Source organism: Phoxinus phoxinus (assembly GCF_949152265.1).
Source record: "Phoxinus phoxinus genome assembly, chromosome: 12".
NCBI classification, from domain to species: Eukaryota; Metazoa; Chordata; class Actinopteri; order Cypriniformes; family Leuciscidae; genus Phoxinus; species Phoxinus phoxinus.
The window spans coordinates 17,104,845-17,122,848 of NC_136887.1; the positions used below are offsets into that span (position 1 = coordinate 17,104,845).

Genomic DNA, 18,004 nt, shown 5'->3' on the forward strand with positions numbered 1-18,004 from the left:
AACATGCAGGCTGGAGGCACAGGTGCCCGTGCTCAGTGATGTGCTGTGCTGATTTTGGCCCATTCATATTCATCAATGCAGAAACATTGTAATCTGCTAAAGCCTCTCCATTAAAACAGCAGCGATGTGGCACGAATGTATGATTTAAAATAACTGTGCAGGAGTGGTTTTACTTCAGGGGGTTTAGCTTTCCTTTAAACTGTCTTAACTGAAGTGATGCATCATATTGGGTCTTATTCAATGGGCAGAGATGTTGCTTGATGACATTGATTTGCCCACCAGGTGTGTGTGTGTGTGTGTGTGTGTGTGTGTGTGTGTGTGTGTGTGTGTGTGTGTGTGTGTGTGTGTGTGTGTGTGTGTCTGTCTATGTCTGTGTGTGTGTGTGTGCGTGTGCGTGTGCGCGTGCGCGTGCGTGTGCGTGTGTGCGTGTGTGCGTGCGTGTGTGTTGCTGTGCTGCTTACTCTTCCAAAGCATAATATTCGTATGAATTGAAGTGAATGGAATATCATGTATGCCTATTTAATCCTCGTCTGTCACAATGACAATTCAGCTTGAAGGCAATCCTTGATCATGTTTCCTTGTAAAACTATTAGCTTAAACATGCTGCCACTATTGAGACAACTATAATGCTTTGTTGTTAACAAATCAATGTATGCTTGCTATCATTAACCAAACTGCTTACAACTAGTGATCTTCCGCTCAAAAATCAATCATTTGCTCTTAAAAATAAAGGTTCCATCATTTGCAGCGATGCCAGAAGAATGCCATTTTTGGTTCCCCCCCAAAAATAAATAAATATTTGTCTTAATGTGAAGAACATTTTTATAATCTATAGAACCATTTTTCACTATATATAATCTTTTGGAATGGGACATTTAAAGGTTCTTCCTTGAACCACAGATATCAATAAAGTCAATAAAGAACCTTTATTTTTAATAGTGTGATTTTTTTTTTTTTCTTCTTCTTCCTCAGTTGTCTTCAAAGTTGTTATTGTCAGATTTTATTATATTTTTTTGTCATTCAAGTTTAGCTTAGTTTAGTGTCCGATTTCAAAATACTTTATTGTCATAATTTGTATAAATCCACTATTACCCCAGCATCAGTACACAACAAAAACATTGAAAAAAGACTATTATTATTATTATTACTATTACTAAAATTATTTTTAGTATTATTTATAGCTGCCAGTGTTAACAATTTCCTGATTTAAACCATATAAACACAAGTCACTGATTTTATACCTTGTATCCTTTTTGTTTTTTGAGCGGAATTTCTCTTTGTGCTGCTTTTGCCACACTAAAGTTGCTTGCCACTAACCCATAGCTATCCGCCGCACAGGTGACTGACCAGCTTCTGTGGGATTTGATGTCACCTTTAGATCGGTTCAATTGAAGATGGAAACACTGGAGTCAGAGCTGACGTGTCCAATCTGCCTGGAATTGTTTGAGGACCCCCTCCTGCTACCCTGCGCCCACAGCCTGTGCTTCAACTGCGCCCACCGCATCCTGGTCTCGCACTGCTCCAGCACCAAACCTCTCGAGTCCATCTCCGCCTTCCAGTGCCCCACCTGCCGCTACGTCATCACGCTCAATCAGCGCGGCCTGGAGGGCCTAAAGCGCAATGTGACGCTGCAGAACATCATCGACCGCTTCCAGAAGGCCTCCGTCAGTGGGCCCAACTCCCCCAACGAGAGTCGCCGGCCTCGGCCCTACAGCGCCACGCTCGGCGGGAGCGCGAGGGGCAGCCCCGCCAGCAGCGCCATGTCCCTAGAGCGCGTCGGCTGCCAGTTCTGCGATCAGGAGCCCCCACGGGAGGCGGTCAAGACGTGCGTGACGTGCGAGGTGTCGTACTGCGACCGCTGCCTGCGGGCCACGCACCCCAATAAGAAGCCCTTCACCAGCCATCGTCTGGTGGAGCCGGTGGCGGACGCTCAGCTGCGTGGGCTGGCCTGCTTGGAGCATGAGAACGAGAAGGTGAACATGTACTGCGTGGTGGACGACCAGCTGATTTGCGCTCTCTGCAAGCTGGTGGGACGGCACCGTGAGCATCAGGTCACCTCGCTTAGTGATCGCTTCGACAAGCTTAAGGTGAGTCCTGAACTTGATTCTAAAAGCATGACACCCCAGGTGAATAGGGTAGAAAATGTAACTAACAGATATCAATATACTGATCATAGGGAGCCCGGGAAGTCACCTGTAGGAGAGAAAAAAAACAAGAGCCACAAATCATGGCCACAGTTTTTCAATTCGTCCCCATAGTTTATAAACATTACTCACAGATTCTTAAATTGTTCCCTCAGTTTAACAATCCCATCCCTAGAAATATTTAGTCTACAAACACAAGAACAGAACAAGCTCACAAGTCTGTTATCAAATCTTTTTGTATATTGTTTTATTGTGTATAATTACGTTGAATACATCAAACTGTATTAACTGCATGCTTAAAATCTATGCTATAATTTGAAGTAGAATAGACAAAGACTTGATAAGAATCATGTGTGTTAACTGTGGGAACTGATTGCGATAGCGAACGGATTATGAATTTGGGAGTACTGATTGAAAACCGAAGGTACATTTATAAAAAAAAACATTGTTTTTTCCTGAAGTGCCTTGCCTTAAGCAGCTGTTTCTATAATGAAGTGCTACTAAGACTTGTCTAAATGAGCAATATAAAGGGTTCTTGTTGACTGATTTTAAGCGAAATAGTTCAAGGTGATCTCTTTTATACAATCTTTGTTGTCCTGCATCATGTACCATCATTTATGCAAAATTGTTGTTGTTTTTTCTCTTTAGAAAGCTAATTTCATTTCATTAGCATCAAGCTAACCCATTCTATGCAATATCTGTCGGCCTTCATAGTGGAGTGCTTCATGCATAGTAGCAGCCAGAACTGCCCAGCTGTTCCTTTGAGCAGGACTCATTATCATATTAGATGAGTTTGCAGTCCCTAAAGCCATTCTCTGTTCGGCACTGAAACGCAATGCTGACCTACTACAAAGAGCCTGATTGCTGAATCAGGGCTAAAATACAGAAGCTCACACAGAGCTCCCAACCTGTGAATAAAGTCGCGCCCCGTCAGTATAATCATTCGCAGCTGCAGAAGGCCAGAATTACATCCGTGCCTTGTTTTTTCAATGCCATCATAACTTCAGAGCAGTTCTTTATAGGTTTCCTCTAGATCAGCCTCCCATTACCTCTATTATCCCTGCGAGGGTCGAGTTACAAGAGAAGAGCCGGTTAAGGTCGCTTGTGCTATGAGCTTGTTGAGTTCTCATGGGGTGGATTTGTTAATATGAGCCCACATAGAGGCCTTTACACCATCATAATCTCGCTCCCATGAATAGGCCGCCATTGACTTCTGCATCAGCATTATAATAGCAGGCATAGAGGGCACATGTGATCTCCCTGTGATCTCGTATCCCGGTTGACCTCTTTGTTCACACCAGCTCACACAAAGGAAATTCCGATCATTGACGCATGCTGTTTTTTGAAGAAAACTAACGAGGATCTGCTGAAACTGCCTCGATTGTGGTAGATGCACTTCATTGTGTGTTGCTGAAAGTTGATCTTTGAGAAAGTTGCTCTTCTTTTGTCCCAAGGTCTTCTTGCAGGGAAACAGAAAAGAGGCTGGCAGTATGCAAAGGTTACAGCATCCAGATCGACATTTAATTTCCTCTAGGAATCCCGGCGGACTGAGAGGATTACCTCGGTTTGAATTACTCATTGGAATGTTGTCTTCATAATTACCTCTTGCGCTGTAGGTGTACACATTCCGCACGGTATCTGTAACGGTCTTGACGTTTTAAAAAAAGTTGTGCTGCTATGTGTAAAATAAGATGCCAGGTCTGAAATGCACTTTTAATGCAAAACGTCTGGATTGGGTTTTGTATCTACATTGCAGAAGCTTATTCGAATGTTCCCCTGCTGAAGCTTTGAACCTGTCTAACTTTGAACTTCCAATCCACAACCTGAGAAAGAGAGAGAGAGACAGAGAGTAAAGACGCCGTCAGGGCTCAGGGCTTCAAACTTTTAATCTTTTTCCGGCTCAAGTAAAATGAGAAATCCTTGTTTGTACGTAAGCTTCACGGTGGATGATGGTGATGATTCAAACAGTTCCACGCGTTTAAATGAGCTCTGTCGTTTCCTTGTCAACATTTGCGTTGTGTTCGTGATTTAGTCAAATGAAACTTTTGTGAACATTCATGTGAGTTTTGATTCTGATCCCTGCTTGTAAATCAATGTCCTTTAACGGTGCGATCACAGCTACAGTACATGCTAAGAAAGAGTTATTTTTCTGTGGCCACGAAAATATCCTTTATAAGAGTTAAAGGACGATCAATACTGAGTGTTCGTTGGACGAAACAGATTAATTGATTTTAATGTTAATTCAGCCAAATATTTCTATTTAATTATAGCAAGTTATAATTAATTATGTATGTTTACCTTTTGAGCTAATGTGCTACATGTTCGTGCCCTGAAAAAATGTTTTTGTCTGTAAGTAAGGGGCTGTTTACACAACACCGTTTTCAACTAAAAACGTAAAACTTTTTATGCGTTTTGGCCGTCCATTTACACGACAATGGATTTTTGGGTGCCTAAAAGCGTAAACTTTTGAAAGCGTGTTTCAAAGTGCAAGGTTTTGAAAACGGTCTCCGTGTAAAAAAACAAAAACACAAATCTCTGAAGACGATGACGTCATGCACATGCGTTTTATGTGTTCAGTCTATAGTGTTTCCTCACCATCTAATGTCCTGGCAGCAGAATACAGCGTTTTTAGTCGTTTTTCGGGGATCCGAATATAAATAAATTATGTTCTTTTAAATACTCTTCAAAGAATATGAAAAAAGTATCCACAAAAATATTAAGCAACACAACTGTTTTCAACATTGATAGTAATAAGAAATGTTTCTTGAGCACCAAATCAGAATTAGAATAATTTATGAAGGAACATGAAGGATCTGAAGGGATCATGTGACACTGAAGACTGGAGTAATGATGCTGACAATTCAGCTTTGCCATCACAGGAATAAATTACATTTTTAAATATATTCAAATAAAAAACAGTTATTTTAAACTATAATCATATTTCACAATATTTCTCTTTTTACTGTATTTTACTGTATATAAATGTAGCCTTGATGAGCATAAGAGACTTCTTTTAAAACGCATTAAACAATCTTTTAACTCCAAACTTTTGAAAGGTGGTGTATAAAAAAATGTTTGATAATTAGGTTTTCCGTGTTGATCCTCTCATGCTTTGTAACAGGCAGCTAATTGATTGAAGAGCAGGTACTTCAGTCAAGGTGTTCAACTTTGTGTACAATACTTCAAGGAGCTAATGAGCTGCCATTCGTTTATAACCTCATCAACACCTCTTCACACAGTCTCCACTTCTAAACAGCAGCAGGAATGAGCCAAGACTAATATTATGTTTAGGCGTGCGCTGTCCGCTGCACTCAGCATGCGCCTTCCATCCTTCTATTGATCTCACCAGTCTCCTGCGTTTGAACGTGACTTACATGAGTAGCATTGGACGGTGGGGCCTTCAAAGCATGACAGCAGTCTCACAAACACTCAGGGATTAGGTTTTACAGAGCCAAAACACAAAATATGAAAAAAAAGTGGCGATTAAAGGCTTAATTTCTATTTCGGAAAAGTTGCAAGTCGCAGCAGTCAGCTTTGATTAAAGTTCCACCCGGTTTGGCGTTTGGGCCTCTTACTCTAAGCTCCTTAGGGAAGCCGTCTATCTTCTCACAGATATATGAGCCCAGCTCAGCAGACACCAGCTCGCCCAATTCTGCTGCATTCAGTCATCAGTAGGCCGCTGGGGTCATTTTCAAAAACAGACCGTTTTAAAAGCCAAAAGAGCAAGTCAGCCGAAAAGGGTGCTTGATATGACCTGGGCTTTCCTTCCTCCTCAGCCTCAGCCAGATTTCCCTACTGCAGCCACTGTGGCCTGGTTTTGCCTATCCTTTAGCCCAAGGTGTTTAGAAGAGATAATGCATTAGGCAATATAGCATGAATCTACAATATAGCAATATAGCATGGCATGGCATGAATCTACACATTATGGAAATACTCCTCATTGAGGTTAATGAAAGGTACAGATTTTTCTCTGCACTTTCAGCTGTGCTCTGACTTACACCCATATTCAGAGAACAGACTGTGACCCTCAATAGTATAGTCAGTGTAGCAAACTATTTTGAAGCGGTAGCTTATAGGGTTAGTTCACCTAAAAATGAAAATAATGTCATTAATGACTCACCCTCATGTCGTCCGTAAGACCTCCGTTCATCTTCGGAACACAGTTTAAGATATTTTAGATTTAGTCCGAGAGCGTTCTGTCCCTCCATTGAAAAAGTATATATACGGTATACTGTCCATGTCCAGAAAGGTAATAAAAAATCATCAAAGTAGTCCATGTGACATCAGTGGGTTAATTAGAAGTTTTTGAAGCATCAAAAATACTTTTTGGTCCAAAAATAACACAAAATAAGACTTTATTCAGCATTGTATTCTCTCCCGGGTCTGTTGTCAATCTGCGTTCACGACTCCGCAGTGACGCTGCTGACGTAAGACGCTGATGACGTGTTATCTGGTGCGCCCGAGCTTCGTTTACAGTCTGAGGGAGACGCACGCTATATTCAAGCTATTCTACATTGTTTGCGTGGATATCAATTTTTTAATGGTGCGTAAATGTGCATGTCGCGGATGAGACACTTTTACAGCGTGCGTTTCCCTCAGTCTATAAATGAAGCTCGGGCGCACCAGATAACACGTCATCAGCGTCTTACGCCATCAGCGTAACTGTGAAGGATTGACAACAGACCCGGGAGAGAATACAATGCTGAATAAAGTCTTATTTTGTGTTATTTTTGGACCAAAAAGTATTTTCGATGCTTCAAAAACTTCTAACTAACCCACTGATGTCACATGGACTACTTTGATGATTTTTTTATTACCTTTCTGGACATGGACAGTATACCGTATATACATTTTCAATGGAGGGACAGAAAGCTCTCGGACTAAATCTAAAATATCTTAAACTGTGTTCCGAAGATGAACAGAGGTCTTACGGGCTTAGAACGACATGAGGGTGAGTCATTAATGACATTATTTTTATTTTTGGGTGAACTAACCCTTTAAGATACAAGCCAGTCATAATTGAAATAAATTAAATGTTGTATATATATTAATACACCACCATTTTTTTTTTTTTTACCGTAATGAACAGCAGTATTTGTTTTAAATATTGTATTATTTTAGTATTAATATTGAAATTTGTTTTTTAAAAAGGATTCTGTATCTGTACTATATTAGAAAAAGACTTTGTATCGCAAAAAAAACTATATAAAGTAACTTGTTACTGGAAAAGCTGTTCTGATTTAAAAGCAGCTAATCTACGCTCACGCTACTGAAAAGCAGTTCAATCAGTAGCATTTCTCCTTTTAGTTAGTTACTTATGCCCCAACTCTGGTTATAGTCTATTAAAATAATGTGTTTTAATGGTTTTTGCTGCTATTATTGCTTTTTGGAACATGTCTCTTTTCTTTTTCTCTCCCATCTGTATGGAAGCGTGCCAGTTTTTTGCAGCTGCGTGAGAACAGAGTGAAGCAAGAGTGCTAGTTGTTTCTGTATGTAGGCGTTCCGAGACATTCTTTGGGGATTTTTTACTCTCTCCTCCTGTATAAGCGTGCACATACCTGGCACATGATTGCGTGCAAAAATGACCACATGTGTGGAATGCATGGTGCAAGCTGTGAAGAGATATACTAGCGACAGGTTATCAGAGGTGAATATAGAGGCTTGTTATTAAACTGCTTTGAACCTTTCGCTCCCCATACACAATTAATGCAGAGAGGAACTGAAAAGCTTTTAAGAGCGGTGAAGTGGAGTCATCAGCCTTACAATGTGATCCACCTTCTTCTCTCTCCTCTTTGGTCTCCAAGTTCAGGAATTTCTTGAGTGCGGGGGGATAATGTGGTGTTTCTTTGCTTTGTGCTGTGGTGTGAAGTGCAAAGCACCACATATATCATCTTCCAGCTGCATACATGATGGACAATATCAGTAATGCTCAGAGAGTGGGATTAAAAGCTGTACTGGCTCTGGTTTTAAGAGATTATTCCACTCAGTCTTGCCCCTCTTTGAAATGGGATTTATGTATTAGTAATTCATGTAGATTCTTTTGCACTCATGTTCTACCTTTATTTCTTATTTGGCCTATCGTGGTTCTGTAAAGTTATTTGCGCAAGCTGTTGAATGCCGTATTTAAAGAGTTAGTTCACCCCAAAATGAACTGTTTTTCCAAACCTATATGGCTTTCATTCTTCATGTAACAAAAGGAGAAAGTTTGATGCCTCTGTTGGTCACTACGTGAAATTACAATATAGAGTCTACAAAAAGGACACAAGTATCAAATAAGTATACTGTATTCCAAGTCTTCTAAAGCTATACAATAGCTTTTTGTGACAAAAAAAAATGTGACCAATTTGTGTACAAATTCTTTTATTTTTATTTTGAGTTAGAATCAGTTGGTTCAATTCACAAAAACTTTAACTTTAAATTTAACTTTAAATATATTGCATGTATTTATGTTGTATGTTTAGATGCGTCACGTTATGATGAAGATGATGAGGCAAGGTGTATCTCCAGATCTTAAGCAGGATAAACATTTATTAAATAAAACAAAAGAACAATTTCCAACAAGAGAAACAAACAAAACAGTGTCCTAAGGCATAGGCCTACTCAACACTTGACTAAGAACTGAAATAACTAAGGCCAATATATACACAAGATAATGAACTGAATACAAAACAGGTTTGATATAATCAAAGAACCAATTAGTCATCATGACAACCATTGAAAACATATTTAGTAACCATAACAACAAAGGAAATGGGAAATAATGTCCTTGAAAATTAAACAGAAATAACAACCAAATGTGGTTTATTATTGTTTTTATAAATTAACCATCCAAATGAATTGATTCACTTGATTATTCCATCAAATAGCTTAACTATAAATTGTAGCTGTATTTAGTTCATTTAAAAAAAAAATAGCAATATAGCATTTTTTTTACACTATATCACTACATAGGAAAAGTAGATTGTTAAAGTAAAAGCTATTCTCTTTTAAAAGCAGCTGAGCTACTGTCATGCTACTGAAAAACAGTTAAGAGTTATATAGACCACATTTTTGATAACTATTTTTGATAAAAGCTGTGGAAATAGCGACCAGGTCATTCTTCAAAACTTTTCCTTCTGTGTCACACAGAAGAAAGTCATACGAGTTTGGAATTTTCACTCAGCCTTTTGATTTTTTTTTTCTCTCTCTCCCTGATTCTCTACCGCAGACCTCACTGTGGTTTTCACACAGAATTGGTTTTGTTCAAGCTTTGATGTGGTGGCATTTATCTGCATTCCTCCATCTTTGTCAGTCAACAGTTTTCAAGATCTAGTGCGGTTCCTAATACATTCTTTACTGTGTTCTGCGTGGGTTGTGGTCGATTGTGAACAAAAATGCTTTGTCTTTCCATCTTTTCCGGCCATGTTCTCAAAGATCAAAAATCGTTTAATTGCTCTGCATTCATTTCCATCCGAGCTATTCTTATCCCAGCATGAAACTGAGGTGACATAGGACATCCATTATCTCTGCTAGGGATGCTTGGAGCTTTTCTGTCAGAAGATAGTCCAAGGTAGGAATTTCCTGCGGCCTCTCTCCATCAGGAAAGGCTGTGGTCATTCCAGTTCATCCTGCATGACTGAAGCATGTTGTCCAACAGCCAAGAACACTGCCTGTCCTAGGAAAGAACAAGATTGGAGAGTGTGTGACCACAAGCACGTCTGCATTGATTCTGAGACCTCTCTCCTTGTTTCTCGGCCTCTGAGGAATACCGAACCAGCTCTTCCTGCCCTGGGACACTCATTGACTATGACAAGACCCCCCTCCACCTATTCTTCCCCTTCGGCTTATCTCTACTTCTGCCAATGAGTTGAAGAGACAGACAGCTTGGATCTTATCACAGACCAATGAAGGTCACTGTGAACACTGCGGACAAGATGCAACAAACTTAATGACCCCGTGAAATCAGGGGTTAGTTGTTGTTGTTGTTTTACAGTATGTCGGTCATATTAATGGCATTGTCCCTTTTTTTTAAACAAAAAACAGGATGAGGCTACTGTTCAAAATGTTGGAGTCAGTACGATTATTTCATGTTTCTTAAATAAGTCTCTAATGCTCACTGTTTTACCAAAAAATATTTGTGTATATTCTAAAATCTAATTTATTCCTGTGATGGCAAAGCTGAATTTTGAATTTAGACTAAATCAATCTTTGTCAAACTGGGAATTTAGGCTAAATCGATATGCAATTTAACTCTCACTATTGTTATTTAAACATTTAATATAAGCTGATGGAAGTGACTATTCATTTTTTGATATGCGTTTAAATATCACATTCTCTATTCAACAGACCTCTACAAGCAAACTTAAATGAACTTTCTATCTTCACCAGCGAGGAAGTATTAAGTTGGCACAGTTGGTCCTTGGAGCATGCCTTGCTCAAGTCTTACTCATTTCATGAGTTTAAAAGAGTCTGGAAAATGAGATATATTGCGAGTCCCAGACTGAATTTTCATCCTAAGGTTTTCTGAGATTTTTTTCCTTGCCTATTCAGCCCACTTTAAAGGGCAGGCACATCATGCATGCTTTATTCCCAAAGCCATCCTTAATGGACTGTTAAAAATGTCACCTATCAGCTGTCCATAGTGCAAGTGTCAAAGAGCCCGGGGTCCAAGAAATCTTCCATGCTGCCGCACACAGGAGAATTCCAGCAGTGAGCTTATTTCCCATCATACAGTCTGTTTATCTTGACTCTAGCGTTAAGTCTTGTGCCATGCATGCTAATTATTCTAGAAGATTAGAACCCGGGGAGGTAAAAATAGTATGTGCCATCTACGTAATTATACATTCTGCATCACAATGCGATCCAAAATTCTCTCCCTATCGGTACAGAAAAGCAAGGTAAACGGGGAAAATTTTAGCACAAGTCAATTATAAATGGAATTTCTTATTTACCCCCCACCAGGCACCAACTAGTAGCTGTGGTTTATTCATTTGAAAGCTTCCTTAATGGAGAAGATCCTTTGCTTGTAAATTTAGATCAAACGGTTGCTTCATTGTTGTGATAAATAATTATTGAATTTATTTTAAATTGATAATTTACTTACAGTTCTTGTGTAAAAATGTGAAGAATTTCCTGCAAAAGGGTGTGTGTGTGCGTATGTTTGTGTGTGTGTATATATATATATATATATATATATATATATATATATATATATATATATATATATACTTATACTTATATGAAGACTTCAGATGCAAAAGCCTCTAAGTGCCATCTGAAATTTTCTTCTAGAATAATCATTTTTTATCAAGCTTGTATGTTTATTTTCAGTTATTTTACTTTAATGGCAATGAAAAGTACCTATTAATTGTCATTAAAGTGAAATTACTGAACTGAAATTTACGAGCTTGATAAAAATGATATTTCTAGAAGAAATTTCAGATGGCACTTAGAGGCTTTTCCATCTGAAGTCTTCACATACTTATATATAATATACACACAAAAAGATTAGTGTGTTTTTTGTTTTTATGAAAATGTCATTGGATTGTAATCCCAAGGAAATATGTCTTTAAGCCCTATTCGAAAGGGATTAATTGTTTGGGACATATGTCTGTAAAGTAATTGTTTCTGTTGATGTAATATTGAACATCAGTTCGCACAAGATAAGTGATGCATGTAGAAATCACTGAAATAGGTTTGTGCTCCGGATTATGCATTTGTGTATTGCATTTTGCATTATGCATTGCCGCCACACATTTAGCACAAAATCTAATGCATAAAATTCTAAATATGAAGCATAAGCATATATTTGGTATTATTAGGAGGATGAATTGAATTTCAAGAAAAATGCAGTGAATCTTGCTCACATCCTGCAATGCACATTAAAAGGGCTATTTGTTCACTTTTTGCAGATCAATTATGTCCTTTCTTTGTTTTATTGTTCTGAAAAAAGCTTTTCAGAAAAAAAGACAACAGTCTCTGAACAACACACACTTGCAACTTCCCCTCGTCTCTCTGCTTCAGTCGCAATGCTTAGTTTGGGGTCGTTCCACAGTGGGTAGTGTACATCCTTGAGTGTCGTGACACATAAAAGCTGTTGAGTTCAGGGGAATGTGGGTTTGTGTTCGATCTGTAACATGTCTCATACTCTATCCTGTAAAATTAGATGCCAAAAAAATAACAAAAAGCAAACATGTCTGCTTTATATGAGTAAAAAAATGTATGCATTAAAAATACTATTTAGAATTAATTTAAAATCTTTTAACATATTAAAATGTAATATGTTTGCTTCTTTAAAAAAAAAAAGATGTATTTGTTTATTGACCAACATCCACTTGAGACACTTGGAGTGACTGATGTACAGCAGTTAAATGGCATTCAGACTGGACATGGGCTGTGGACAGTAGATTCACAGGATTTTTACCAGTATGTTAATTTATAAAAAAAAATTACATTTTATAGGTAAAAGATGCTGTATTCTTTACCAGAATGATAATTCACAATCTTTAAGAATTCACTGAACAAACTGACATGGCCCGACCAGACAGGATTAAATGAATGGAGAAAGTCTGATAATTATTACATTATCCTACCTCTCCATACAAAACTAATCCGGTCTAAAAAAGGCTTTTGTTTGTCAAAGCCGTGTCATACACAAATACTCATGTAAGGTACTCTCTCAGGGTCCAGAATGTGTTCTTGCATTAAAAAAATCGATACAGAGCGCAACGGAATTGATCAGAAGGCACGTTTAGAGGTACATTAACTCCCATACACCTTTGCTACACACTAATACTTAAGTTGCTCATCACATCCGCAGATTCATCCGATTGGTCTATTGATTTAAAACTGACATTGATCCACTGCTACATGTTAAATGATTTTTAACTTGACACATCCTCTTAAAAAATGCTACGTTTGGTATAAGATTCTGAAAAATATGATGAGGACCAATGTCTGTCTGGCACAGTGTTTCCCAACCTGTTTTTTTTTTTTGTCTTAAAGGGACAGTTCCTTATTTACTTTCATAATTTTTTACTCACGCTCATATAACTTCAAACCTAGATGATTTTATTCTGTGTAACTCAAGAGGAGATATTTCAAAAAATGTCTCAGCTTCTTTTTTTCTATATACTGTAAAAAAACATTGTTGAAGAAAAATAATTGTAATAAAAAAGTTGTCGTGTCGCATCGCGCCGCATCCAGTGTAGACAACATAACTGATTATAATGAGGTCTATTGTCTGTGATCGCGTCACATCGTGCCGCTCGTGTCTGGTGTAAACACAGTGTAAGTGTAATGAATCTACTGGTCTGGAGAAAGATTTTGACACCAAGACATTGTGTATGTATAAATACTTAGTTTGTTTTAAGTAGCCTCCTTCCTCCTGCAGCAGAGCATCTCTAATATCATTAGCCATCAGAAATGCTGTTGCTGTGTTTTTTTTTTTGTTACTCTACAAGCGAGCAAAGTCTTATGCTTGCTGTGTAGACAGCTTCATTGATTATGATGGTAGCGATCCAGATTTGCTGCACTGCATCGTAGACAAGATGTAAGAAGTGCCATTTGCATGTTAAATTAATATTTATGTTTTGTACCATTAGTTGTTAAATGTGCAGTGCCATACATTTAGTAGATTGAACAGCTCATTATTCATTATGAGCCCTGGGGATGTTTTTAACCAAAATGTTGATTAAGATTTCATCCAGCGTTCAGCAAAAGTTTGAGAAGCCATTTTCTTTATTGACGCAATGCAGGTCACAGCATGTTCGTACTAAACTTATCAAGAGTCCAATGAGCTGCCAATTCAGGCTCAGACACACTGACTGGAATTACAGTCCAATATTAAGACAAAATGATTGATTTGATTCGCTCATTTGTGTGGATTAATTTACTCATTTTGTCTTCTTTGTTTTAGCAAATCATTTGGCGCAGGAATTTTCCAAGCAGTGTTGTTATTGTTAACCAGAACTAAACCGATTAGAAGTCAGTAATTGAAATAAAGCTTGAAATAAAATAAAATATAATTATTAAATGTGAAACTTTTTATAATTATCAAATGTGAGACTAAAAAATAATACTAAAACCTGAAAACTGAAAATATAAAATTCTAAGCAAATTCTAAATATCAATAAATACTATAATAGTCTATATAAATACTTCTAAAATAACACTGCTTTCGAGACTTCTTTAAATTGTGTGTGATACCCATAATAAACCATATTTTAAGCCTTGATATACAATGTTTTGAAAGTGCATCAGAGCTGTAGTTCATATATCAGGAAGTCAGTCTAGATTGTTTAAAAAATGGCATACCCACAGTTTTGAGCTGCAGTTTATTAGTGACTTTGGCTCAAGCATTTCTCATTGGTATTTATTATAGGCAAATATCTAATGGTTTGGATGTGCTGCAGAGGCTATCACGACTCGGCATCTGTTGTTATTATAGCTCTCTTGCGTTTTAAAAACCTAGATCACACAGTTCTAACAGAATATCTCATAAAGTGCTGTGTGGTTCGGAGACTATCACCCAGAGTGTTTCAAAGGCCCATCAAAGGGATTTTTCACTCTTATGTAGCCAATTAGACACTGAGAACTGTAGTTTGGAGCGTGATACAGTAGTTTCAGTGTCTGTTGCTGCTGTGAGACTACAGTCGTCCCTGTTGTGCATCTCAAATGCCCATCTCAGTCTCCTGCGGTTTGAGAACTAGGCCGTGTCTTTGCTGTGAACCCTTAAAGAAAGCAGCACTTGTCATTCTTGGCATCAACACTCCTTTTTATCCGCCTTTGAAAACATGTTTACACTTCAGAGAAGTTTTGCCTGTGTGAAGTTGTTGGGTATTCTAAAGCCCACAACAGCAATGACCGCCTGCATTTAAAGTCACCTTCCAGTCCAGCTCAAGATTATAGTGTTGCCCGAGTTCGGAGCTTTAGTGTTCGGCTGCTTGTGAAATCTTTTTCTCAGGGTTGCTGTGATGAATCAAGAGATGTCAGAGCAATTTTATGTGTAGCGCTTTATTCGTCTGAAATTGTGCCTTTTGAAATTGTGTTTTGTTTTTTGCTTGAGGGAGGCAGGAGCACACTGACTGCCAGAAGCAGATGTAGATATATGGATGATCGTGCACAGATCTGTCTTGATTTACTGTGGTAATTTTGGAAAGGTGTATTATACGTAGATTTTCAAGTTGTGCAATGCTTGTAAGATGATGTGTGATAAAAACAATTTGGTATATGACATTTTGACGTCACTGGAAGGTTTTGAATGTCAATACAAAACAATACTGTATTAGGGGGGAATGTAAAGAATGCATTTGTTTATAAATATTTTTTTCAATTTATGGCTTAATTTCAACCGAGAAATGTGGCAGTAACTAAATATTATGTATATTTTTACTATATTTATTTTATTTTATTTGAGTAAATATTATTATTTAAATAATATTGTTTTAAGATTTTATTTGAAGCATTGTAATAACTAAATATTTGCTTGGTTATCTGTAGCTTACTTGAATTTGTTTTAGATTAGGTGCACATTTATTAAGTTAAAACGTTTATAAAAAAAAATTATAAAAGAATACTCAAATGCAGCTCAAATGCTTTCCTGTAGCTCAAACAGTAGAGGTTTAGCGCTTGCAACTCCAAGGTCATGGTTTCGATTCCCAGGGAAAGCAAGAACTGATAAGAATGTAGATGTGTATCTTGAAATGCAATGTAAGTCGCTTTGGATAAAAGCGTCTGCCAAATGCAGAAATGTAATATAAATATACCACACCCAAAATTTTTGAATTTTCTCCAAAATATTTGAGTGGAGTCTTTTTATGCAAAGTAATAGCGGAAAAGAGTAGAAGAAGTATAAGGCATTCCAATACAGTTGTATCCACTGTAAAATTGACACTGGTCAGTTTTCTAGAATTTGAGTTGTTCTGGCCGTTGGCAGCCTTGCTCTTTTTCAGCGATCAAGAGTAGAGAGAGAGATGGACAACATGTGGAAGATGAGGACAGAAGGTCTCTTGATGCAGGGCGACAGCGTGACTCACCCTTCATCCACAATTGAAGGTTTCAAATGGCAAGTCCCTGCACATGCCGACCCATGTGCTCTGCCTGAAGAGAGGGAATTCTTGTTTTCTCTTGCTTTGTATTTGAGTCACTTATCCGGGTATTGCTAATCTATGGATTTGTGAGTTTTCAATTGAGAAGGACGTTTGTTTTTTAGACTTTCTGCTCAACATGTCCTACTCTGCAGAACTTACAAACATGAAGGTCTCCAAGGGAGAGGAATTATGGGAAGTGTCAGAAAAAAAGATTAATTAATATTATAGTTCTTGTTCAAACGGGAAATAAATGACAATTTCAAACTTGCCTAAACTGAACAAGTTCTAAGCTTCCCACAGCCATCATTCAGAGGTGCCAGACAAATTTCAATGTTGTTGTTTTTAAATTTGATGCAAAACTATAACAAGCCTCATTTACATAGTAAGGAGGCATGTTTTGTTTGGAAAAGAATGTAAATATTCAAGGCACAGCACTATTTCAGTTCATTTAGCACATTTAAACTGATTTGCGGGTGGTTAGCAAATGCTTTGCAGTTTCAAGAGATGGAAAGAGTGAATATGTTTGACCGATATGCCAGAAAACATCACTCTCTCTGAGTTGAGGAGCACTCAAACCTTTTACCTCGGACCTAAAAGACATAATAGCAGCAAGTGTTATCTAACATTAGCTGAATTTGCCCAAGCAATTTTTTTTTAGAGAAAGGAAAAATAGACCTATATTGATGTGAGTTTCAATGAGAACTTAAATGAGAACAATTAATTTTGTTTTCATTCGAAGCCCTGTCAAATGATTTACGGCATTCACAATATCTCTAGGGTGTACATTGTAAGCGGCAATTGTAGATTTGTTGTTGTTCCCTGAGTGCAGCTGGAATAATTTCATGTTGTCGAATGCACAACAGTGCTCTCTTTCTCTCCACCTCTGCTATGTACCCACCCTCTTTCACCTTGAATTCATAACACCACTTTTCACAGCCTAATGAGAGTCTGGAGGCAGTGTACGGCATTCCTGGGTGGTGATATAAGCCGTGCACCTGTGCACACTTGTGTACGCTTTACCAAACTACAGCCAAATGTTTTGGGCTTCAGAACCCAAGTGATTTTTCAAACTGAAGAACGAGACAAACCAGAACCCCGAGGCCAGTCGGACTGCTCGATTCGTCACTAGCAAGCACGGCGTTCCAAAGAAAGTGAATCACCATGTCATTCGAATCCCGGGAAAATCTACAGCAGTTAATTGTTACATAAATGAAATGTAAAGCCATTTAGCAGACATGCCACGTGAGTCAGTGTTCATGCTTGTCCAAATTGATAGCACTTAACTCATTGGCAGATGAACCAAGGCTTGTTTCTGCAAATTAATTTTTCTGAATAAACCGTTTGTTACGCTGCCTGTCAAAGACGGATGTCAGGCTGAAAGTTGTCTTCAGCTTATGATTACATGGAGCGTGCGGGGTTGAGTTCGGATACGGTTCAAAGTCAAATGGAGGAGACGGTATCTTTCCAAAAGAGCAAAAGAGTCTCAGAAGTTTTGTGGCTATAAATAAATCACAAGCTTTGCATCTGAGACCTCTGGATCCTCTCGAGGGCTTAGGCTTTTTGTGTAACAGCCTCTGCCGTGCATTGTTATCATGTAGTTTCATCAGCTTTGCATGCCTTTTTTTATGCTGTGACCTCTACTGCAATGACCCAGAGTCCGCTCCTGCTCCACAATGGCCATTAGCTGTGACCCCAATGTTCCTCTTTCAAGCAGACGCCAATAACAGCCTCACAGGCATTCAGTAAGAGGAGATAATGGTCTTGTCAGCCTCTCTTTCTGCCAGTTTTAAG

At 38.2% G+C, this 18,004-nt stretch overlaps 1 protein-coding gene across 11 annotated transcripts in view; it reads left to right on the forward strand.

Moving 5' to 3' along the window:
* mid2 (midline 2) overlaps positions 1-18,004 on the forward strand; it is a 130,863-nt gene that overhangs the window by 76,942 nt on the left and 35,917 nt on the right. For 7 of the 11 annotated variants that reach the window (XM_079630723.1, XM_079630724.1, XM_079630719.1 and 4 more), the window contains one exon: positions 1,379-2,087. In XM_079630723.1, the coding sequence (XP_079486849.1) occupies positions 1,395-2,087 (693 nt within the window). In that variant the 5' untranslated portion in view covers positions 1,379-1,394. Of the gene's footprint in view, positions 1-1,338; positions 2,088-18,004 lie in introns of all 11 variants that reach the window. The other 4 variants (XM_079630722.1, XM_079630728.1, XM_079630727.1 and 1 more) reach the window with 1 other exon arrangement.